Source organism: Pseudorasbora parva, chromosome 7, assembly GCF_024679245.1.
Source record: "Pseudorasbora parva isolate DD20220531a chromosome 7, ASM2467924v1, whole genome shotgun sequence".
Classification (NCBI taxonomy): domain Eukaryota; kingdom Metazoa; phylum Chordata; class Actinopteri; order Cypriniformes; family Gobionidae; genus Pseudorasbora; species Pseudorasbora parva.
The window spans coordinates 21,457,440-21,482,904 of NC_090178.1; the positions used below are offsets into that span (position 1 = coordinate 21,457,440).

The 25,465-nt window shown below is 38.2% G+C and overlaps 1 protein-coding gene across 1 annotated transcript in view; it reads right to left on the reverse strand.

The window, feature by feature from the left end:
• The window catches only part of mindy3 (MINDY lysine 48 deubiquitinase 3), a 60,466-nt gene that overhangs the window by 10,697 nt on the left and 24,304 nt on the right, over positions 1 to 25,465 (reverse strand). Inside the window, exon 11 of the mRNA XM_067448573.1 lies at positions 5,185 to 5,257. Coding sequence (XP_067304674.1) covers positions 5,185 to 5,257 — 73 coding nt within the window. The remainder of the gene's footprint in view (positions 1 to 5,184; positions 5,258 to 25,465) is intronic.

Sequence of the window (25,465 nt, forward strand, 5' to 3'; positions counted from 1 at the left end):
TACCACTGAAAAATTACACCAAGTGTTTTTTTCTCAAATGAAATGCACGTAAAAGATCTAATTTCTGTGGTTTGGAGTTGGAATAAACACATCTAAAGTGTTAGTAACTGAAACTGAGCTGAAATACACAGGCCTTTTCTCATCACACGCACACATAGATAGTATTGTTCTTATTAACGCGAGGAACAGGAATTTTGTTTACGACGTTAAAAGGCAAAATGATGCCAAGCAAGAACATCTAATCTTGTTCTTGACGACACTTAGAGTGTGTGTTGTAAATTAGATACTTTAAATCAAAACTTTGGAAGACAACTTGCGTTCTCACTCTGACACATTCAGTGATATATGCACACACAAAAACCTTTTCTACCTGACATGAGACGATCTCTGCTCCAGGTTCTTCAAACCCTCAAACGCACTCTCTAGCTATTTTCTATATTATCATCAGGAGTCTTAGGTTTAATACAAGAGCAATAAATATCAGAGAAAAATACAACATCAGGCAACAGATTCCAGAAAAAACATAAACAGGATATACAGGAAAAGATATACTGCACTACATATGACTAAGGGAGCATCAGGGGGTTTGTTCATGAAGCTAGACTCCTGACTTTGTCATCTGAGCACAACGACTATCTTAAATGATAAATCATCACGTGAGACCTTCCTCTCCACAAATCCTCAGCAGAACTGCTCACAAATAAATCACTGCTAGTCATTAATCATATATAGGAAATAGTGAAATTTAGTTAGTCTGCAATAGGGTTGGGTATCATTTGGGTTTTTTACGATACCGGTGCAAAACCAGTACTTTTAAAACGGAACTGGTGCCTAAACAGTGCCTGAACCGATACTTTAAAAAAAAGAGCCACAAAACTTTAAATTGAACAATCTATTAAAAGTTTAAAGTATACTGAAATATAAATAGATACAAAACACAATTTACTTAAAGGGGGGGTGAAATGCTGTTTCATGCATACTGATCTTTTTACACTGTTAAAGACATGGAATCCCATACTAAACATGGACAAAGTTTCAAAAGTTAAGGTGGACGTTTGATGGGAGTATTTCTTTGTCAAAAATACTACTTCCGGTTAGTCATAAGTTTCGGCAAGTTTTTTGCGATCATGCATCCCCTTGACGTTAATGGGGCGGAATTTCCTTGTATGGGCCTTACGGACAATTCTACCGGAAGAGCGTGAGAGAGAGAGGGAGAGAGCGAAAGTAACAGGCTACGCCCATCAAAGCGCTGGCTCGTAGGATGCGCTGCACAGGTGATGTGCACAATTACCAATGTCACCAAAAAAGTGCGTTTTTGGTTGCCAGACCAAGACAGTCCTGCACAGATTCCCCAAAAACCCCGCGGTAAGGCAACAGTGGATGGAATTTGCTTTTCCGGATCAGCAACTGAGTTGCGCGAATGTTTATATCTGTTCGCTGCATTTCGGTGCCGACTGTTTCATAAACAAGGCCCAGCTCGACGCCGGATTTTCCCGATCGCCTAATGCTGAAGGATGGAGCAGTCCCAACGATAAAGGTCCCAACGTTAGAACCGCAGGCGGTGAGTGAGACTGCTTCAAATGTCTGTGTTTTTGCCTATACTCATCAAGTAGCCCAAACATGATCACGTATAGTTAATTGATCAATGGAGCATGCGATGTGTAGTGCGTGTACATTTGTTTAGCTAGCCACTATATGTGTAACTTTATGTTTGTATATTGTAAAAGTACTCCAAACAACAATACACAAAGAGGGGGGAAATATGTTGAACTAACGTTAAATAAGCGCGCTTCTTCATTCAAATGCGCTACTATTCCGTGTCTTTCTATGTAAACACTAACTTAGCCTGCCGTGCAAAACCAGTCCGCTACTAACGTTACAATTGTCTACACAAACCACGCGTAAACACACACACACACACACACGTGCACAACTGCACTTCCCACATGTACACCTTCAAAGACAAAAATACGACGATATAATTCAAGTATAAATATGTAAATAACACAAGTCGCTAAGCATATTATATAGTTAGTGTATAACTTGTACCACATAGAGACGTCCTGCTCTAGTCGTTTTTGCTGCTGCTCCTGTTCAACTGCAGCCTCTGGGTCTGATTCCGGATCATAGATGTATGGCTGTATCTGATTAAAAGCCATATTTTTATTTTGAATAAAGTTTTTCCCGCTGTTAGGGATGACACAGCTTTACGACGCACTCAACACGGCGGCGCACACGTCATTATTTAGCTCCGCTCACACGATACGCCCCCACCCGCTCTGCTTTTTTCGGAAAGACTCGGAACAGCGCATCTTTCTTATATAATTATAAAAAAAATAAAGACTTTTCGGAGATATGCAGGATGCAATGCTACTCTATAGGTACTCAGGATTGACATGACACTGACTGAAACTGAGTGATTCACCCCCCCTTTAACAAATTCACAGTAAAAGCTAAGCCACCTAACCCAACTACAATAGGCCTAATTTAAAGGGGTGGTTCCGTGTTTTTTTTTCTAGGCTTGGTTGTGTTTATGGGGTGCAGTATAACATGTCTTAATACTTCTTTTTTATTTTAAAAAGCCATCTTTTTCTTATATTTGACCTTTATTCCACACCGCTGTCTCCACTGTCCTTTGAACGGCTCGTTTGCTTCCTGCTTCTATGAAGCCCATCCCTCCGCAAAAACGCAATGGTCTTAGATTGTTAGATGGCCAAATGTATTTTCCTGTATTTTTATTGACTGAAGTGCCAAGCACAGGTTGTCTGGAAACGTCACGCACCTTACCATTACGGGCAGAAGTCACATCTGCGGTGACTAGCAAGGGTTTATGATATCACCAACCCGGGAAGAAGCTCGCTGTTGTCCAAACCGGCCGTTTTTGTAGGCAATAAACTGCCATAACTTTAAAAGACAATATCTCTGTTTGCATTGAACTTTCACAGCAGCCGCAATTGAGCTGTATGACAGCTCAGCTGTATCGGTTTTATTTAGTTTTTTCTTTTTTATTCAAAATATTTCTCAAACTTGTTACCCATGTCATGAATTATCTGGTATTCTGATTTTCAAATATGCGTAAGTGAATGTGTTAGTTGACACGTTAGTAAATCTATAATGCGCGATGGGCACCGTCATTTTAGTTTGTGCCTCAGAGAATCTGATCTGTTAATTCATCCTCGTCTCACAAAACCCATTAAAAAATAAGTGACCACTGAACTGGGAGAAGAATAGAGTAAACTAGTAACTTATATAATGTGTATCTGATATGAATAAAACACATAGTCAAATTATATCTGTCTGAAAGGGTTGTTATTGCTGCATCAATAGACATCAGTGTGTGTTTTTTGCTAGTACTTATGTGCATTTAAATGCTCGAATCCTAAATAAACATTATGCGGTTAAAAACACTGAATACTAGTGATATGTGACGAGCGCTGAGCGCGTCTGTCTCTGGCTCAGTGCCAGCCAAAGCACGGAAGCACGTTTCAACTTAAGTGGGCGGCACCAAAATTAGGAACTGAAATCTGTGTTTTGATTCGGTCCGGTACATACGGCTATACTATGGCATCAGGTTTTGGTACCAAACCCTAGACTGCAATCATTACTAAATAAACAAGGGTAAAAATAATATACAAATGTGAGGACAATATACAGTTAATAAGATTTTAGTAAGATTAAAATTAATCCTATTATTCAACTAGGACACTTTAAATTGATCAAAACTGAAAGTAAAGAATTTTCTAATATAATGGATTTTTATTCCGAACAACTTCTAAATTTCTATTAAAAGAATCTAATCAACAAAATAGATAAAATAAAATAATTAGATAAATCTTTGTCTTTGATAAAGATAGGAAATGTTTCTTAAGCAGCAAATCAGCATATTTGAATGATTTCTGAATGATCATGTGACACTTAAGACTAAGTCTGAACAATTTTGGAAAAATGTAATTGTGATCTTGGTCAATTTTACCAATATTGCTATTGAGATTTAATATGCAATTAATTTTAAGCTCTTTATCTTCTGTATTATTCAACAACAAAGACAAGCAATAAATCATTGCATGGAAGGGGTGGGAATCTTTTTTTAAATCATTTATTTTATTAAATAAACATATTAACATTTAATTAAAACAATAAGAATTGTACAATTGTAAAAAGAAAAGAAAAAAGTATCATATTGCGCTATTATCGCAAATGAGATTAATTGTTCAGCCCTACTTAAGACTGGAGTAATGATGCTGAAAATCCAGCTTTGCATCACAGGAGGAGAATTACACTTTAAAGTATATTAAAATACAACATTTTAAATTGTAATATTTTTTAACAATATTACATATTTTACAACATTTCTGATCAAATAAATGCAGCCTAAGTGAGCAAAGGAAACTTAAAAACATTTAAAGATTTTACTGACCCTAAACGTTTGAAGGGCAGTGTAAATACATAAAGAAAATGTGTTTCTGCTTGATGAGATCCTGAAATGGGTAAAACTACTTTTTTTGTTTTGTTTGAGAGCTGTATAACAGTTTCAGGAAACACACACTTGTAATTCGATTAATATGCCAGGATCTCGGTTAAAGATCTATTGTGTGAAACGTCTGGTTTTGTTTGTACTTCCTTATGTTAAGGTTTGGCTTGTCAACTGAAGCATGTTTAAATAGTGGCAGTGAAACCACATGTTGGTGGATGTGAGGGAGTCTGTGAATGTGTATTCTTGTCTTTATGACTGATATCTGTAAAGAGATACTGTGGGATAGTCATCAAAATAATGAAGGGCTTAACCTCGAACCTTAAAATGTAACCTTCGAACTACATATCTGAAACACACATGCTCTCATTCCCTTACACTTGTAGAATTCAATGTCACTGCTCTTTCAAACTACTAAAATAATTCTTAGCCTTAGCATCAGATCAAATTTGCCTTTTCTTTTCCATTTCCTATTCTCTCCTCCGTCATCCTCAGTTACAGTAAAACATAAACAAACACAGCAAGTATTGGATCTTTGCACTGTCTAATAAGCTGCAAAGATAATAAACTTGCTCTGTTTTGTGGAGCTACAGCTCATCTTACTCGCAGAGAAGGACAAGTTGACTCAGCTGCTGGGGTTTCTGTAGTCTCTTATTCTACTTACAAACACACACCCACCCACAGAAGAAATGCATCCATTTGAATAATTTTACCTTCTGGGTCAAAGGTCTGGAAGACTCTTCTGGCCTGCTCTGATGGAGACTCAGGGGCAACCAAAGCCATCTCCTAGATAGAGAAGGAAATTGAAATAGAAGTGAGTGTTATGGTATGAGGGACATTTTTGCGATGCTAAAATACTCTATTTCAAGTCTAATGTAGAGAAAACGACAAGCTGTTCATAAGTTGATTTCATAAGATTTGAGTTAAGTTGGCCTGAGGTGTGACCATTCACACAATCTCTTAGAGGTATAGGCAGGCATGAACCGATGATGCAATGTGCATTAAGAGCCCTTGCTGATATGTGACAGCATATCTGTCTTATACTTGCGTAATTTTGTTTGTATGTGCATTTGGGAAGTGACTGAGTGTGTGATTATCTTTTGGGTGTGTGTAAATGATCTAGAGATAAATTCATAAGTGCCAAAATTGTACTTCCACCAAGCAATCTTAAAGATCTTTTAATGAAAACAATCTTCTATCTCTCCCACGTGCACACAACTCACAAACAGTCTACGAATTTCGCTGATTAATAGAAAACAAACCAAGATCCATGTGTGTTTGTTCATGTTTGAGTTACAGCGGGATCACTGCCCCATCAATGTGTGTTGCCTGAGGGACTTGGGACAACAAAACACATCTGTGTGTGTTGGAATATGCAGAGTCAGCATGCACAGCTGAATCACATACAGCTAAAACAGTTCACAGTGTTCCTGTTCCATCTGTACATTCCAATAACGTTCAGTGTAATATAGATTCATATATAGGAATCAAGATTCTTAACTAGACAGCATTTTTTGGGAAACAGATACATCTGAACATTAATTATGATGTACAAGATGAAAGATATATGCAATATCATGCACTACAAAGCATCAGCAAAATATCTTTACCTACTTAATGTACAATTTCAATCTTTGTTTAGTTAACAACTAAAGCTGCCTTTCCAGTGCAGAAACTTTCCCCAAGAACTAGGGTGGTACTCAGTGCGTTTCGATCACAGGAATTAGGGTCTAAAAGAAGTTATGGGTAAAAAATGTCCCCCTCCAATTGTCCAACCACCGTTGTTTGTGGTGCATGCAGTAAGAGTTGTTCAACATGAAGTTGTTCCAATAGACCAACAATGAGGTTCAGGATTTATAAAGCTTATATCCGGAGGACGAAATAAAGCTGGAAATGAAAAGTTGTGCGCAGTCCTACGTCACCAGACTAATCTTTGCGGTACTTGCATATACAGTCAATTAGATATTTTTTATATAATTTTTTTTTGTCTGTCTTTTGAAAGTCTAGGCAATCAAAAAGTTCTTCTGAAGAGATCACTTTATATGATAAAGTTTTTAAGCTTTTTCTCATATATAAACATTGATCAATTGCTATTAAAATTCTCTCACAAATATTTGCTAACTCAATGTATTTTTTACAACGGGGTAATTGTGTTGCAATAGCTTACACACAGCACAAGTAAGCTTGATTTCGAATGGTAAATTGAATTTAAAAAGACGACTAAACAGTAATTAAATAAGAACAAATAAACATATTACAAAAATAGCACAAATAAATAAAATAGAATAAAATATATAAATTAAATAGACTGCTTTATTTTTACAGGTAGGTCTAACATTCAGGTAAGAAACTGAATTAACAAACGCAAAGTGGCTAATTAAATTTTAAATAACATTAATGGTTTTATATGAAACTATTTAATTTTTTGCAAAAAACATCCAAAGTTACACACGTTGATCAGTCAAGAGCAGTGTGATCGTTTGTCTTTTTGTAGTTTGACTTTGAATAACAAATAACTGCTGTCCCTTTAAGAACTGCCGCACTCATGGATCCTGAACACTGTTCCTGGATCTTCATTTCTTCCTGAATTGTTTACGACGGTGTTTACATTAATACTCTTCAAAATGTGCACTGAGAATATTTGGTTGATGGGGGTGATTTACTGTCCCCCACCTTTTTTAGAATAGTCACAGAAATCACTATCGAAACTTAAAGGGCTTTAATTCAATAATGCTTTGGAATATCACCAACACACTGACAATCAGCAGATTATTGATGAAGTGAAACCATTTCAAAATATGAAAGAATGAAAAAGTTATGGAAGTTTAAATTTACGGAAAATTAAAAATACAGTACTAAATATTTTTAGAAATATAAAATACATATTTTACAAAAATAGTTTTACTCTAAAATGACTATAAAACCAAAGCTATATGTCCAACCAAGTTGTGTTCCAAATTTAAAGTATACATAACAAAAATCCACAAAAAAGTCCCCATGAGATTTTGTTTAGGCGCTATAACAAAAATAGCCACCGGGTGTCATTCAATTTTTTTTTGACGCATTTTCCTGTAAATTTTAGTCCAAATATCACTTCCATCATACAACAGACACCAAATATGGAACCTTGAGACAACGTCTGATTTCAAAACGGTTTTCACAGAATGAAAGTTGAGTTTGTAAGCTTTCGAATGATACCTAATTTATGATAATAACTAAAAAATATGATATGAAAAAAAAGGCGATCGGAAAAAATAGTGTCAGGCGTCCTGCCAGCAGGACGGTGACAGTTAAGGGGTTAATTCATTTATTAAACAATATATCTTGTCGAAAATTATCAGAAATAATAACATTTTGCTCAGTAGACCCTGACTGACTTGGCAATCCCCCACAACACCTTAGCATCAAGTTTTTCACAGGCAAGAACCACTTACACATTCTTGTAAGAAAATCTAACAGTCTATTAAAATATGAAGTGTTTTACTGCAATCAAAGAGAACAAACATTAGCAATGAACATACAAACACGGTCATGGAAGAGTGAACATAAACACAGGCTGTGTACTTTCACAGTATGTTTCAGTGCAACACTCACAAATATCTCCTCTTATTTCACAGAGTAAATATACAGCTCAGTCACACCAAGACAGAGGGACGGAGAAACAGAGGAGATAAAACGCTACAGAAAAAGACGGCACAAATGACTGAGAAAGTAGATGACATGGAGATGTTGCAGCTGGATACTGTTTGCTTTAATACTACAATCTGACCTAGTACTCCACACAGACAAAATGGACACCTTTCCACAGTCCAATGGCAGATAGTCAAAATTAAATTTAAGTTTCAGAGCCCTTGCCTGAGGCCGCGTGGAATTATAAACCCTCATTCCTCAAGTAATGAAAGATTTGCTAGTTTTAACTTATATCAGTAGCGCAGAGCTCAGCAGTGGTGAAAGTGCTTAATAAAAGTGAGGAGTTTCAATAGGTAGTGGATGAGGAGACATCAGGAATAAACACTAAAAAGTTGAATTGCTCCATAAACATGGGTCACACAATCTGAACCTAAATTCTGTTTATTTACTCACACTCTTGTCTTTTAAAAACCTGCATGACTTTCTTTTATAGAACAGTGAGAAAAAAGGCAAAAATAAATAAATAAAAAAAATATAAAAAACCTTAGAACACATTTTTGCACATACACGGACCACATTTTTGCATTTCACTGCACTGCTTGTTTTCCTTTGTAAACACGCGCCAGACGGACGGCATCTTGTGCCATCACATGACGAGGCATTTTAAAAACATGGTGTTCGAGCTAAATTTCAAAACATGTCTAGAAACCGTGCATTTTTCCACTCCAGTACTTTTGTCTTAATCCCTAAACGACTGTTAAAACCACTGAAATTTGGCCATTTATCTTCTGAAGCCATACAAGCCAAACAAACCGTGCCCGCATGGTACAGAGCGATCATACTAGTCAAATGAACCAGACAATAGGGGTCAAACGTGCTCAGGAACGTTTCTGATTCGGGCAGTGTGATTACACCCCAAGTCAGGTCTTAAGTCTCAGTTCTATTTTAAGCAACAGTTCGTTCAACTTGTTATCAAAATTAAAAGTGTTTTGAAATATCGATTTTATAGGGCCCTATAATTGTATCAATATATAGACAAAAGCCAGTCATTGTGAAGAATGCCAATGAATCAAAGCGTTTTGTTGGTCAGAAATTTCAACATGCTAGCAAATACCATACTTATTTTATGTGTGCACTGACATCAAGTACATCCATTGTGACACTTATTTGTGCACAAACCCTTCACCTCACGCACAAAAACACGCACAGTGGCTCCACGCTAATAGCGAATGAGCGCATGTCTTATTATAAAGTCTGAGACCCCTGGTGACAAAAACAACATGCTGTTCCACTGATGTTTACCCTGTGGCTTCACAACAACGCAACCAGGCCTGTAATCAACCCTGATGAGTCAGCGTTCCTCCATCTCTTGCACACACACTCTAATAGAGGGGAATTACAGAGCAGCAAGTTGGGTAAAGACTTCAGCTCAAGGAAGGATGGTTCTGTACAATGAGTGATCTGACCCAGACGGACCTGTGGAGCCACACAGAAGTGGGATTCTCCACACAGACCTGCTGTTCTGGATGGTTTTGGGTTTCAGGGACACAAAGAATATAAAGCCTCATGTATTGACTAAAAAAGTAACAGAAAAGACAAATGCAGAATACTAAAAAGTCAACGTGGTCTTAAATTACACACATTGTCAAGTCACGTAGGTATTTTTGGCCAAATGCCTAGAGCGTTTCTCTCAGGGCATCGGTAATATTCCCAATCGCGCTCTTTGCACTTAGATACGGTGATATTATATATGCCTGTTTATAAACAGGCTCAGCGAGCATAATTATTCAACATATCTGTAAGGCAGAGTCTCGTATAAAGAATCCTGAGTCTGGCTTTCATTATTTTCCTGAGACCCAAATACATGCACACACACTTTGGAGAAGGTAACAGTCAGAGGCCATAGATGGAGATCAGAAAGGCGTCTCTTGCACAAGAGTGAAAAAGCCAATAGATGCAGATGACTGAGCTTCAGAAATATCCATGAGACTGTCCATGAATCTCACGAACGCACACACAAAATCACTTTAAAGGGGGGGTGAAACACTCATTCTCATGTCAATCTTGAGTACCTATAGAGTAGTATTGCATCCTTCATATCTCCGAAAAGTCTTTAGTTTTATTATATTTATAAAAGAAATATAGGCTGTACCGAGTCTTTCCGGAAAAAAACGACCGCCTGGAGGCGTATCGTGTGGGCGGAGCTAAAGAATGACGAGCACACACAAAGCGATGACGTCCTCAAGCGTGGAGAAGAAAACGCTACCCTAAATAAACCATGGCTATCAATCAGATTCAACTAATACAGATATGATCCAGAATCAGATCCGGAGGCTGAAATAATTTGAACAGGAGAAGCAACAACAGCTGCATGACGTCAGTTCTGTGGTATATACTGTATTTAGTGGCCTGTCAACATTTGTGTGTGTTTACTCTCAGTTTATGAGGACATGATTCGGTTTATGGACTATTGTATGCGACTAAACCTTAGCAGTAGCAAGCAAAAAGGTTTTGCACGTCAGACTAGTGTAATGTTATACATAGAACAACAATGGAGTAACCGTTAGTGAATTTGAATGACGAAGCACGCTTTGTGAGAACGCTAGGTTTATGTTTGGGTGGTTTTACAATAAACAAACTGACACCTATAGTGGTCAGCTAAACAAATGTATTTAAACACACACCATAGATCGCATGCTCCATTGATAAATTAACTAATGTTATACACGATCGTGTCGTTTACTGATGTTTACTTACGCGACAATAGCCAACAACAGACATTTGAAGCAGCTTTACTCACCGCCTGTTTCCAAAGCAGGACTGTGAACCTTTATCGTTGGTACCGCTCCGTCAAAAACACACTTCTTTGGTAACTGTGTACCAAAATTTCGTGATGTCCTGTGACAGCAGTGACCGTGGAGATCCACTTTTGCGACACGACCGTAGCGCATGTAGTGACGCTACCCGTCATTTCTGCGTTCAAATCGGTTCAAATGCAGCGCTGCCTTCCCAGAATTCTGTGTTGAAGCGTTGAAGTCGCTTGATGTCATCCATAGGAATAAAGTGGACCGCGGCGCGACAGACGTGTTGCACGGACTAGTGGATCTGCTGCACCTGAGAGCAGTGTTTATGGGCGGCGTGCATCTAGTCATGCACGCGCGCACCCTTCCGGAAGAAGAGCCCGTAAGGCCCATACAAGGACCTTCCGCTCTATCGACTTCAAGCGGACCCATACTCGAAAAAACTCTCCAAAACTTGTGAGAAACCGGAAGGAGTATTTTTGACACAGAAATACTCCATCAAACGTCCAACATTAGTTTTTGAAACTTTGTCTATGTTTAGGATGGGAATCCAAGTCTTTAACAGTGTAAAAAGCTCAGTATGCATTAAACAGCATTTCAGCATAGTTCAACTTTATCCAAATGACCAGCAACATAATGAAGCAAATACCAATGGGATTTTTAGAACCCACAGTGTCCTAACAGGAGAAAAAAAAGACGATAGTAGTGTAGTGATGATACTGGAATTTCCAAATTCAATACAATACCCTGAAAAACATTTTTGATGCCACAAGAAAAATGCTAAAAAAAAAAATGTTGTTGATAATATAGGTAATTTTGTTGTAATAGCTTACACAGAGGTGCTTTATTTTAAATCATTGAACTACATTTACAAAAAAAGACAAATAATCAGTCAATAATAAAATAACAAATAGCAAAAGATAAATTAAATAAACATTTGAGGTTTAAAATTAAATTTCATTTTTGGGTGAATTTAAATTATGTCATTAATGACTCACCCTCCTGTTGTTCCACACCCGTAAGACCTCCGTTCATCTTCAGAACACAGTTTAAACATTTTTGTATATTTAATACATTCAAATACAGTTTGGTCAAAAAATAACAAAAACTATGACTTTATTCAGCATTGTCTTCTCTTCTGTGTTTGTTTTCAATCCGCAAACAAAGATTCGAACGGTTATGAATCAGCGCATTGATTCAGAATTTGGATCACCAATGTCACGTGATCCAAAGCAAGAATTAATACGCAGATTAGGGTATAATCTAGGGGAGATTAGAGTCATTAATGACATAATTTACATTTTTGGGTGAACTAACCCTTTAAGTTTTTCAGGTGGGTCTTAGAAAGACTACAGAAATGAAAGTAAATGTAAAATAACACTGGATAGTTTTCACTGTAAAAATGTAACTGATTAAAGCTTACAATTAAAGTTGCAAGTTAGGTCTAAAGATGTCCATGAATGTATTCATTTTTTTTTTTTTTGACAGCAGCAGGTTTATTAGGATGCTGTCACTTTAAGAGCTTATACAGATGTAATTAACTGTTCTGAGTTGAGTACTCAGCAAGACAGGCCACGACAAATAATTATATTTGGCACTTACCAAGATGGCATTATGAGTGGCACTTATATAGAACAGTGGTGCACATGCTTTAGGTTGGAGTGTGCAACATAATAGTCCCAGGTATAGTCTCATTCATGACAGTTTAATAAATAGCTGAGAGAATTTGCTTTCATATGCAAATAAAAATACATTATATGCTACCTTTCAAAATATTGGGTAAGTAATATAATTTTTTTTAAAGAAAATAATAAAATGATCACTAGCGGCAGTAACATTTCTGAAGGATCATGTGACAGCAACTAATAGTAGAGCAACCTAAGCCCTGTTTAACATTCTCAATGATTTCAGTCCCGTCTGATTGTGCAATCTCAGTAATCATTTTGCTGCAATTTAAATCAGTATGAGTGCCCCTTCAGACAACAATCCAAATTCTGAATTGACCAAGTTTCGTAAAAGATCCACAGTTGTCACTGAAACTTTCAACCAAATGAGAATAGCCTTGAAGGAAAGATTGGCATCACTGAGAGAGTCTGGGTCAGATGCAAAGGTTCATGGGTTTCAAGGTGAAAATCCATTCATGGAGTTCTTCTCAGCAGTCAAACTACGAACAACAAGCACAGTGTTTAACCAACATCAAAGCAGCACCAACAATTACACTGTTACACTAGCCACATTACCACGTACTGCAACCAGACCATTGTAACTCAAACTAAAGGTAGATATGCTCCTCTGAAGTTCTCCACTACATAGAAATGTCATCAGACAGCAGCAGTTTAGACACGCGATATGTTAGAGCCGGCTGGGTCAGAGACTAGACTATCACATTCACTCTTTACTCCCTCTGGCGTCTCCCTCTTGAAGCCATAGTCTGTCCGTTTCTACATTTAACACTATCTGCCCATCTCCTTGTCGTTCTCTCATTGTGTCCATGTCTTTTGTTGGTGAAGTATTCCCTACACAGGCATCGGTGTTAATGAGAGGCCGCTAAAGAGGCCATTGTTGTGGGTTAAGAGGGGATGTGAGGCCCTGCTTGTATTACGAGCCCCTTGGGTAGGAAATAGTGTGTGTATGTTTGTCTACACAGCCATGTATAGCCTTGATAGAGATGAAAACCAAGGCAAGTCTGATGATGGCAAAGGCCTGTTCACACGAAAGACGATAACCATAATGATAACTAAAAGACTAAATAATTTTATTCCTATGAGAACAGCAAAGTCAACACCACAATTACAATAAGGACACAGAGGAACAATATTGTTGTAACAACTTTCAGAATGACTTCTTCCAGCTTCTAAACAATGAAAACATTGACAGCCAATCAGAATCCACGTGACTTTAAAATGCCTGAGTGTTTAGAGTGGCAGATGACAAATGCTGCGCAAAAATTATCATCTGCTGATGTGGACGCTAATTTAGCTATTGATATAAGTATTCTATACGTGCCTTAAGAGTATAGTACTTAATTCCCACAGAATAGTGTTTCTCTATGTGTGTGTAAGTGCGGTACTACAAAGCTGAACCATATATAATAGATCAGATCTCACTAAAGGAATGATTAATGATATGTCAGGCAGCACAATGCCTGAGAGAGATAAGTCTGATGAAACTGGAAACACACACAGTGTCTGATGAGACTGCTATCTATTAAGTGATATTATTTTCCTTTCTTCCCATTCTGTTCTTTTACACGTGTTAATGTATATCCCACAGTGCCATCCTTTCATGGAAGACATGTAAGAATGTGATGATCGAAGTCTTTCATGCTGACAGAAATCAAGGACCGGTGTTAGTTTCGGCTCACATTCACTGTTGCTGTGAGAACACGGTGGTCCTGCGTGGCGGTACAAAAGATCGGGAGCTTGTTGCGGTAGCAGAGCAGGGCTCTACAGAAGCATGACCGCCGCAGTGAGCTCCTGTGGGACTCACAAAAATAAGGCGAGTGTTTGTGTTTGGGGGCATGGAGTAAGTAAATTAGCAGAGGATGACAGAGCACTGGGGTGCACCAGACGACTTTACCAGCATTGCAGGGTTCCCCTTAATGATAACCCTCAGTCCCAGCATAGTAGAATTTTATAGTTTGTAAAAATGCAATTAAACAATACCTAATTTTCACAAAATATATCTGTAACACACACACACACACACACACACACACACACACACACACACACACACACACACACACACACACACACACACACACACACACACACACACACACACACACACAAATGGTACAATTTTGTAACTCTAAATATTGCAATTTTGCAATGTTTTTCCAAATTATGCAACTATTGGTTTACTAAAAAGGAATGTAAATGTTGTGAAAAAAATACATTATGAATATTTGCATCTTAGAGGGTTTTAATAATCATACATAATTATATTAAAATAAATTATTTTGAATTTTTTTATTGCTTTGCTCACCAGCTTACTTTATTTATTTTCTTACAGAGCTCATCTGAGTCTGCATTATGAGAAATTAAAGCATACACCTGATGACTTAAAATACAAAACACTCAATAGGTAGCTCATGTTTTGGAATAGAGCCAACTTCCCCAGCTTTTTAGCACCATCATTTACAAAGACTTTTACTGCAAGCAGGGGGTCAAATTGGAAACTGGACAAAAACAGCTTTGTGAGCTAAGGGCCGGTTGTGGTGGTTTGTAGGTATAAGAAGGGATCAGGGCCCTGAAGGGTGGACAGGAAGGAGAGGAGGACCAAGGGATCAGTAAAAAGATGAGGATGTTAACCTCATCAGAGCCGAGACAGAATATGGTCTGATGAGTGGAATAAGGAAGGAAGGGACAAGAAGGTTAACATCCCATACTTAGATACAAAGGGCCTCTAGAGAGACAGCGCAGGATGGAAGGAAATAAGGGATGTGAATCTCATCACCTCAAATCAAATAAGAGAGCTTGAAAGTAGCTTTAAGAGGAGAGGTAAAAGTGAAAGCATTCAAGAGGGACACCAACAATCCTGGTGTCCAACAAAGGCCACAGCATCAATACACCCATTAATCACCTTGTGAGTGGATGTGTGAGCAAGAAAAGCATCAGATTTGGTATAAACAGGGGTACTGTGGTTCAGTAGTCACGGATCGTGTTTCTCTGCATTACACGGTCATAGATACCAGTGTGCTGCGTTAAAAGCTGCTATTCCATTACTCTCTGTCTTCAGTGTGTGTGGCTGTCCCTCTACTGGGACTTGAGATCATTCCTTTAGTGTCCACTGCTGTGTCGGTGTGTGCCCGTGGCCCTCTCAGGACCTCTGTAAAAGGTCATTTGTGTAGTGTCTGCTGCTGTGTGTACACGTAAATCAGATAAGAGTGGAACACAAACCCTATTAGAAGCTAAAAGCAAAGACATAAAGACAAACAAAAACGGTAACACGAGTATGGGTCCACTGGCTTAAAACTTGTCATTAGAGACACCCAACTCATGTGCACACAGAGAGAGGAGGGAAAAGCCACCTTCCATGACATTACAAAAAAAAAATGTTAACACAAATCTCATTAGAAATAAATCGTTGTCTAAAAAATCTTTTAGGAAACCACTGACAAACCGCCGCCATAAGAAATTAGACCAGTACAACCACAAAACCATCTCAAATTCACCACATGTAATGACCAGTCATCACTAGCAACAGATAAAATAGTATATATATTGGCACCATTTCATTTACTGACAATATTAATTTAAATAGTAACCAAATATTTAATTTTATCACTTGTTTCAAATTATTTTAATTTACAGTACATTTAAATTCTCTTTTAAATGATTACAGACTAATAATATTAGATCCTTTAGTTATTTATAATACTGATCCTATTTATTTCCATTCACATATAATCAGCCATAGGAGGAAACATTTTTTATATAATTATAATATAAACATTTAAATAAAAAATTTGTGCTTCAGACAGATGTTGAACAAAATAAATAAATATTTTGCATTTACACACACTATATATACATAGTGTATGTATTTCTTTTGTTCAACATCTGTCTGATAATATTGGACAGCAAAGATATGGTTATCCATTTGCCAACTACAAAAGTCTGGCTTTGCAGGACAATAAAGAAGTCGAAATTAACTGAATTTTATCAGATCAAGATAGCTAACTAGGCAATGCAAGATAAACGCAATTAGTCCAAAGTCTTCCTGTTAATAGCTTCTCTTTGGGTTGTCATTTGAGAGCTTTTTCCCTCTCTGAGGGCCTGGCAAAGTGGCTGACTCTTGTGGTGACTCCAGTGGGAAAACTAAACCAGATGGACACACAGAGACCCTGAGCTCTAGGGGGAAAGAGATCGGCTTTCCTACCGGAAATCATGACATTACTCACTTGAGGCTATGCTCCTGCTAACCATCCCCAAAGATAATGTGGAGAGAGAGAAGTGGGTGCCCTGTGAGAGCATAAGGGTTAAACTGATTGTGTACGAGTACATACTGAACAGGGCTGCTGTTTGTATAAGAGAGCAGAGAGTAACAGGCCCTTAAATCAGTAAGATGTTCTAAAGCTCATGGGAATGGAGGAGCAATAAGTGTGAGAATGTGTGAAATCTGTTAGAGGCTGAATGAAGAGGGGACTGGAACAGACTAGGGTTGTCAATGAAAATTAGAATTTACAATATTCATTGAATTCACACACACACACACACACACACACACACACACACACACACACACACACACACACACACACACACACACACACACACAATTTGAACTTTGGTAGAGGCACGCAAGACATTATGACGTAACTGACGCGGCATGTTTATCCAGTACAGCACTGTGCGGCTGTGTTGTTAATTTTAATTTTATTTGTCAGAGAGAAAATGGGTGACCTGTTCAACGACGTATACAGTCAGACACAGAGCAGTGCAGAAGACGGCAATCAGGGCTTTGGAGCTTGTCTGCCTATCATAAGACCTAGCTTAATTTAAGATTGAACATTGGTCTGGAGAGTCGGCTCTGTATTTTCTACCGCACAAGAGGCGTGATCAACGAGCATAATTCAAACGACTGTATGCAACTGAATAATCCTTCAACCAATCAGACCACAAGAGGCATGATCAACGGGCAATGACCCATCACTTCTCTACACATTATCGTGTTAAATCCACCAATAGCGTACCAGGTGGATAAGCCAGTCTGTGATTGGTTCCTGTAAAAGTGTAACAGAAGCAGTAGAAATGAATGTACAGGTTTCCAGACTGAGTTGCCAGGTGAAATCAAATCGCCGGCAGATCAGGCTGGGTTTACCCGGTCTACTTTGGTGCACGAGACGGATATAAATGAAAGCAAATATACAATACCTGCTGACAAAAATCCTCTGAATTGGTGGCCAAAATCACACGGAAACATTATATATGTATCCACATATTGCGAAGCTGGCAAAGACATACTTGACCATAACTCAGGAAAAACACTCAGCACACAATGCAGTTTTCTGATTTCTGAGGTTACTGATGCACTTGCAGTTTTATGCACTTTTGTTACATAATTGTTACCAAATGCTCATTAATTATTTAATTACAATTAAAAAAAGTGAATGTCATTTAATTTCAATAAAAGATGCAATGCTTGAATTGGTTTACATTTGCTTGTTGTGCTCGCTTGCGCCCTCTTCTGGGCATAGGAGACAATACAGTACTTTTTCAGCCACTTTGACAGCAATGGAACAGACCATGTAGCTCTCCACCAAGTTGCTTTATACACAATATTATTGAATAAATTATGGCTGGTTAAAAATATTGATTCATCAATGTATTGCAATTATTTGTTTCTCAATTCAATATTGATTCATCAAATCCTATGAATCAATTCAGCCCACCGGCCAGTGGCGCTGCTGTGGGTAACACTCTAGTGAGAGCGTTCAGCGTTGTACAAGATGCCCCCAATGTTAAAAGCCGATGTTTGGGCTCATTTTGGATTACCTGTTCAGTGTTATTTATTGTTTGTATGTATTGTTATTTATCGTTTCCCACACATAGACGAAGACATATTATATTTCGTCATTATTATTTTTTTTAAAGCTATTTAAACCAAGCCTGCAGTCTCCCTCTCAGATACTGAAGCTTTTGCGCCTCGATCGCCCCCCGGTGACCGGTCCCAGTATAGCCGCCCCTCTGTGTTTTCTAATGGACGCGAGGCAAAATAACAATAAAATTACACTTTAAATATTTTTTCCCCAAAGTTAGTTTATGTCATTGAAGGCAGTTATCATCACGACGATTTCATTTCAAGTGTTCGTTTTAAAAATAAGTTTATTTTTAGTTCTTTATCTGATGCTATAAAAACGGGGTGTGTGACGTCATGATTGACAGCTGAGATCGACGTCTTCTCTGAGTGAAGTTATCACTGAGGCACGAACAGACTTTTTTCTGAATTTTTGGGAGCAGATTGGAGCTTTAGCTTTAATTTCTACATTTCCATAGCTGTTTATTTCACACCAACATAATTTATTGTTCTGCATCTGCGAGAGTGTGGGCGGACTTTTGATATCGCAGCTGTACTTTCTGCTCTACTGCGCAACTCCGGCCCCAAAATCGCTACTGCGCAGACTCGGTCCCAAGATGTCAGCGCCGTGCAGGCCGCCTGAAAGCTTCAAATATGGCATGCAGAAACGGATGATGTCGAGTCGTCCATATTTTTTTACGGTCTATGATTTAAACACGTACACAGCATATTCGTCCAGCTGCATTTTCTTTCCCTGCTCTTGTGCCTCTCTCTCTCTCTCTCTCTCTCTCTCTCACACACACACACGCATAAACATACGGTGCGTTGCATTCGATCGTTCTTGGCGACAGCATAAACGAATCAAATCGAAGCCTCAAGAATCTAAATCGAAACGAATTGTGAAATTCCTAACAATTCCCAGCCCTAGAATAAAGGCCAACACAGTAAGCTAGTGAGAAATGTATATCTGAGCAGTGATGGAGAAAGCAGAGTAGCTTGAAGCTTGTCAACATTAGTTCAAAAGACCCAATACAAAGCTCTTAAAAGCACAGCTTTTTTTCTGTTGAAGCACTTCCTAAACAAATAAATAAATAAATAGACGAAGTATTGATTTGAGTTGGAATTATTGTATTATGGAGAGACCAGAGTGATATTAAACTGTATAATTGACCTGTTCTCCCAGGCAAACATCAGTGTAGCAGGTATAAAAGAGCTCTGCAATATAGTAATAAGCAGCAGTATTGCATTGATTGAATAATTATTTTGCTAAAATAAAAGACAAAAATACATCACAGAGAATTCTGTCAACATTAATGGACAACTTCCATTAATCAAATTTTTTAACCAACCAATCCTATTTGCTAAATCAGACAGAAGATGCTACATGATAGAATAATAATTTATATTATTTATGCAACTGAACTAAAGTATAAACTACTAAAATAGTTATGTCTTTTTAGTTATGTTAGTTACTTCCCCACATAGCATCTGACTACAATGGGGATAACAGACAGAGGTCTAATTTAAATTTGGTCCAAGAAACTCAAAAAGTAAGTAAGGAGACAAGAAAAGCAGGAGCAAAGGATGGGGAAACTATCAGCATGTAATCACTCAGAGAGATGAGATGGGCACTTAACATAAATTTGACTTTCAGAGCTTAAATGCAGAAAATCTCTACAGACTATATAGTTACTATACTAACAGATTATAACACACATTGCTACCAGCCTACACACAGGAAAAATAAAGGGTGATTCATGGGCAGAAGTATGAGATGAGCCTTTGTTAGTCCTGAGGATTTTGATCCTGCAGCTCTAATCAGAATCAGAGACATCATCCTGAAAGACTCAGGATGCATTAAGCCATTGCTGGCCCAGGCCCATTATGCTTTAACAGTAAATCAACTAGCCCTGTTCAGAGACGTGTATCTTTTTAAATAATACATATCTACATTCAAAGTATAAAAAAATGTACATAAGGGAATGTTAGCGCTACCTACAGTACATCTTTGATTGAAGTTTTTTTCCCCCCACAGCATTTCTCAAAAATACTTAAAAAAAATGGTGAACTTCTGACGATGCTGGATATACATGAAAAAGTGGCCAGCTTAAAGTAAAAAAAAATAAAAAATCGAATTAATAATAATGATAAGAGTACTCAATCACTCTCAGAAAATTCCCTGAACAGGAAGGAAACAAATCATGGACAAAAAGAGTCTCCAGTGTCTCTCTCTGCACACACACAAACGCCGGATGAGGATAATGTACTGACAGTAAATGGCCTTAAGTGTAAGACCATGATTAATGCTCGCTGTCAATCTCATTTGCCTCCAGGTGGAAATCCTTATGAGAAACAAGCATTTCCTCTGTTGAGTAAAGGGATAAAGCACATGGGCACTCACACAAAACACAGTAAACACTGTAATCCAGGGGGTTTTAAAAAGTCTAGCTCTCCTGTAATAGAATAAAACTGTAAGCCATGAGTATTAATTTTCAATTGCTGAGGAAGATGTCAGGAATAAAGAATTAAAAGGGTGACAACAGCAACATGATAAAAAACACCAATTAGCACTATTTATATTGCTTATACTTAAAGTCAGAGGGTTAAATGAACCCCTATCTCCAAGTATTAAAGGTCATCTTTCAATTTAATTTTATAACTAATTTTATACAGAATATTGTATGAAAATGTCAATTTAAAAAGACATACATAAGAATACATATGTTTTACAACACCCACGCGCAGAAATTAAGAAAAAAAGTGCCTGTTCTAAGCTACGCTCCAAAAACCCGCCTTTTCCCAGAGAACGCGTCATATGACGCAACGACAGGCAAACATAGGCGCTGCAGCCCTGGCTCTCATTGTGGGTTTACGTAGTCTGAGAGGTGGAAACAGAAAATAGAGATTTTCGTTATCGTAGTTATAGTAGGTTTGAGTCGTCACAATGGTGAATTCTGTTGTCACAATGGTGAATCAATAAAAGATCGTTGTTACAATGACTGTATTTACATGAACAGCATATTCCCGTCATAGCCGAAAGACTAACTGGTTTCATACACATACTCCACAGTATATGTGAGCTCATTTACATTATGTCCGTCGGAAATACTAAGAGGTGAGTAGTATAACAGCCGACTAAGGTCGGAATTCCAGCTGTCCGGTTATGTTGTTCAGATATACGGCCCAAACGCTTGACATCTGCAGAAGCAGAACATGCGGAGCGGACACCTAGGTCTAAAAGCAGTTAATGATTAAACATCAGCTAGCAATTTCTACAAAATTTCACGATAAACTATGTTGTGTAGAAATGCACAGAATGTCTATCCCTATCTGACCGTCATATATGTAAGCTATAGCCTACATCTTAAAACATTCATTTAAAATCTGGGATCTAAGTTAATTATTTTAAGACACATATTGCTGGCATAGATGGTGACAATCTACATGGATGCTTGAAAAACAACAAAGTCGACAACAATATTGCTAAATATGATTTATTAAAGATACTGCAATGTGATAAACATGGAGACAACGTTAGCCACAATTAGCTATAACGTTACCCTGTGGTCACTCATCAAAGCCCCTTTCACACTGCACGTCGGACCCGCAATATTCCCGGAACATTGCCAACATTGCGGGGTTCGACCCGGGACGAGCACTGTGTGAACAAAAGCCAAAACTAATGCCGCAACGTGTACGTAGTTATCCCACAACTCTATCTCTCTCCTCTGTCCATTTACCCTTCCCCTTAACTCTCCCTGACCCCCCTCTCGCCTAGGCGGCTCGTAATTATACGGCAATAGCCCATCGTAAGAGTTGACATTTATCCCAACTGCAACCTCTTCGCTGTCTGACTCAATTACAAAGAGACGATGTTTACCGGCCGTTGCGTCACTTCCAATCAGAACGTTTTTCACAACGGAAGTAATTTTACTCACAATTTCTTTTAATGCACATTTATGATTAATTTCTTCACGCAAGTCGAGTTCCTATACTATTTATCTACACGTTCATTCACAGTGATCTTCAACTTGAAAGATGGGCTTTAAACTTCAGCTTAAGGTGTGCTATTAAGGCCTCGATATACTCACTGCGAAGTTACTACATGTAGTAGTAAACATGAGAGATAATCAAACACCAAATTACTCTAGCAACAAATTATAGAGATGCCTCTGAGGATTACAAGATGTTTAGCAGTGCCGATCTCTGGAAAAAATGTTTTTGCATTGCTATCCTTGTGATTAAAATATTAAGAAAGAGTGGATGAATTTTGAATTTTTAACGAGGTACCAGATTGTTTCATATTACTGCAGATTCGTTTTTAACTCTTTCCCCGCCAGCGTTTACAAGGGGTACATGCACTTTTACAAAGCTGATTGTGTGGAAATGTGTGTTGGCAGTGCCTGTACATAACCATCCTATAATGATAAAAATCCATCGTTTTTTTTTTTTTTTTTTTTTTTAAATCTCCTTATAGTTTTCCCCTGTCTCAAATTGAGCCGTTCGAACGTGTGACGCCACACGGTCCGACACCCCTCCCACGATTGTCGATTGACAGTACCGTTTCACCTCAGACCTGAGTGAGCTCTGTCATCATCAGCACAGTACGCCATTACGCTGGAGCAGAATGGCGTCTAAGCGATTTTGGTGTTCTGTTCTTAGGTATAATAATGAACACAGCAGTCATTCTGATGTTCTTAAAGGAGTACTTCAGCGCTGGGAAGATGAATCTGTATTTAAACTGGGTCATTAATGTAGTAGAAATGTGAAATTATTTTTGAATTTGGTGCTTTCTAGACTGAGAAAAGACAGACAATTTATTTTTGTCTCATGGGAATGAAAGACAACAATTCCCAGAATGCTTCGCTGCCCTACGAGGCCATTCCCAAAGCCACCACTACTAGATTACTGAATCACTGATCACTTTCCCACCGCGACCGCGTTCATTTTCATAAAATCAGTTCAGTTAGAGAACAGACACTACAATTAAAAACTGAACGTGTCAATGTGTGATTCAGCAGCTGAGGGAGTCTCAGCCACAGCCCAAAACGCTGTCATGGATGAGCTCGTGATGAGAGGAGGTAAACGAGACGGCACTCGCGGCATAGAGTCAAAGCGCATGTTCAGTCTGCTCAGTTTTCAGTTCATGCCTTTGAAAGCTTAACTTTCATAGGAATTAGTTTGAGAAGTTGAAAGACTTACTTTGCTCTGCTGGCCGCACCGTTTAAACATGCACAATCATTTGAATATACTCCAGGGTAGGGATGTCTCGATCCGATCACGTGATTTCAGACTCGATCGGAATTGGACGTTACATCACAATCAGGACTCGGATATATATGTATATTCTCGGGTGAGGTGAGCAGGGGTGCCGTGTAAAAGGCGCGTACTTGCACCGTGTTTCATCTCACATCTGATGATGCATCAATAATATGGGTTGTAACTTGAAAATAATGCTTTATGTATGTTTCTGTAGATGGATACACGTGCTGGCTCCTCAGTGATATATTACAACAGCGCTAATAAAAGAAAAACGTGGGCAAAACGGTCTATCTGTGTAAACTTTGTTCAATTCATGCGAGTGCTGCCGTAATTTTGAATATGAGCAGTCCTTTTCACAGTTTACCCGGGTATAATCGCCAGAAAACGCGAATGAGAACGTGCTCGCTGATCTGTCTCTGTGCATCATCCGAAAGCGCGCACTCGTCTCACAGCGTGCAAATATTGAGTTCCCTTTCAAGTTTTGCGCTTAAACGGACCCACTCACACAAGAAGTATGTCAACATGTCCATCTTGATGAGTATCCAAGCGGACATAGTCTGAATATGCCTCAAGTGAACTGTATACAGTCGAGAAAGACGACGCAGAGCCTTCCATTAGGTCTTAAAGGGCCAGTAGCCTTTACTGCTGTCTGTTTAATGTCAAACAAAAGAGAAGGAATCACTCACTGCTCTTGATTGAATAGCTTTTGTAAGGATTAGTCTTTAATTTAAACAGTTAAATATGCAGCTATTTAACATTCGATTAGCCAACTTTATTCAATTTCTCTACCTAAAAACTAACTTCAGACCTATAAAAACCTGAAAAGCATTGTTTATACTTACACTTCAATCAAATTACACTTCAAATATTTTGACCCCAAAGTTAGTTTATGTCATTGTTGGCAGTTATCATCACGATGATTTCATTTCAAGTGTTCGTTTTTTAAATAAGTTTAGTTTCAGTTAGTTATTTGATGCTATAAAAACGGCTGTGTGACGTCATGATTGACAGCGGAGATCGACGTCTTCTCTGAGTGAAGTTGTCACTGAGGCACGAACAGACTTTTTTCAGGATTTTTTGGAGCAAATTATTTAATTTAATTTAATTTAATTTCCATAACTGTTTATTTCACACCAACATAATTAATTGTTCTGCATCTGTGAGAGTATGGGTGTGCTTTTGGTATCGCCATTGTACTTCCTGCTCTGCGCAACTCCGGTCCCGGACTTTTTTATATTTACTGTTGAACTAAACCAAAAGAGAAGAATTTATGTTATTTATTACTTGATTGTTCAAGCTACCTCACAGAAGTGCTCTGTTTGTTAGAGTTGTTGAATGTGAAAATAAGGTGAAAAAAATAAAAAATAAGGAACATCCTGGTTCGTTTTTTCGCTCTTCTTTATTCTTTTTTTAATGTATTATAGAAGTATGGGATCGGGACTCGGTATTGGCAGATACTCAAAATCAAATGACTTGGACTCAAGGGAAAAAAAACCTAAACGGGACATCCCTACTCCAGGGTTTCTACTGATACAAAGCCATATGCTAATCACTGAAGTAACCCTTTAAATCCAAATCGCTAAATTCTAATGGCTGAGTTTTGTTTTCGTCAATGCTTTTATGTCTGTGCAAACTGCAAAGCATTTCTCACCAGACTGCTTTATAACCGAGGGTCAGTAACATATAAAGCAGGTTTTGCTAAGAAGCTGCTCCTGAATAAAGACCTGTACCAGCTTTTCGTGTTCCTGCTGCCCCTCCTCAAAAAGTGAGTGGTTTG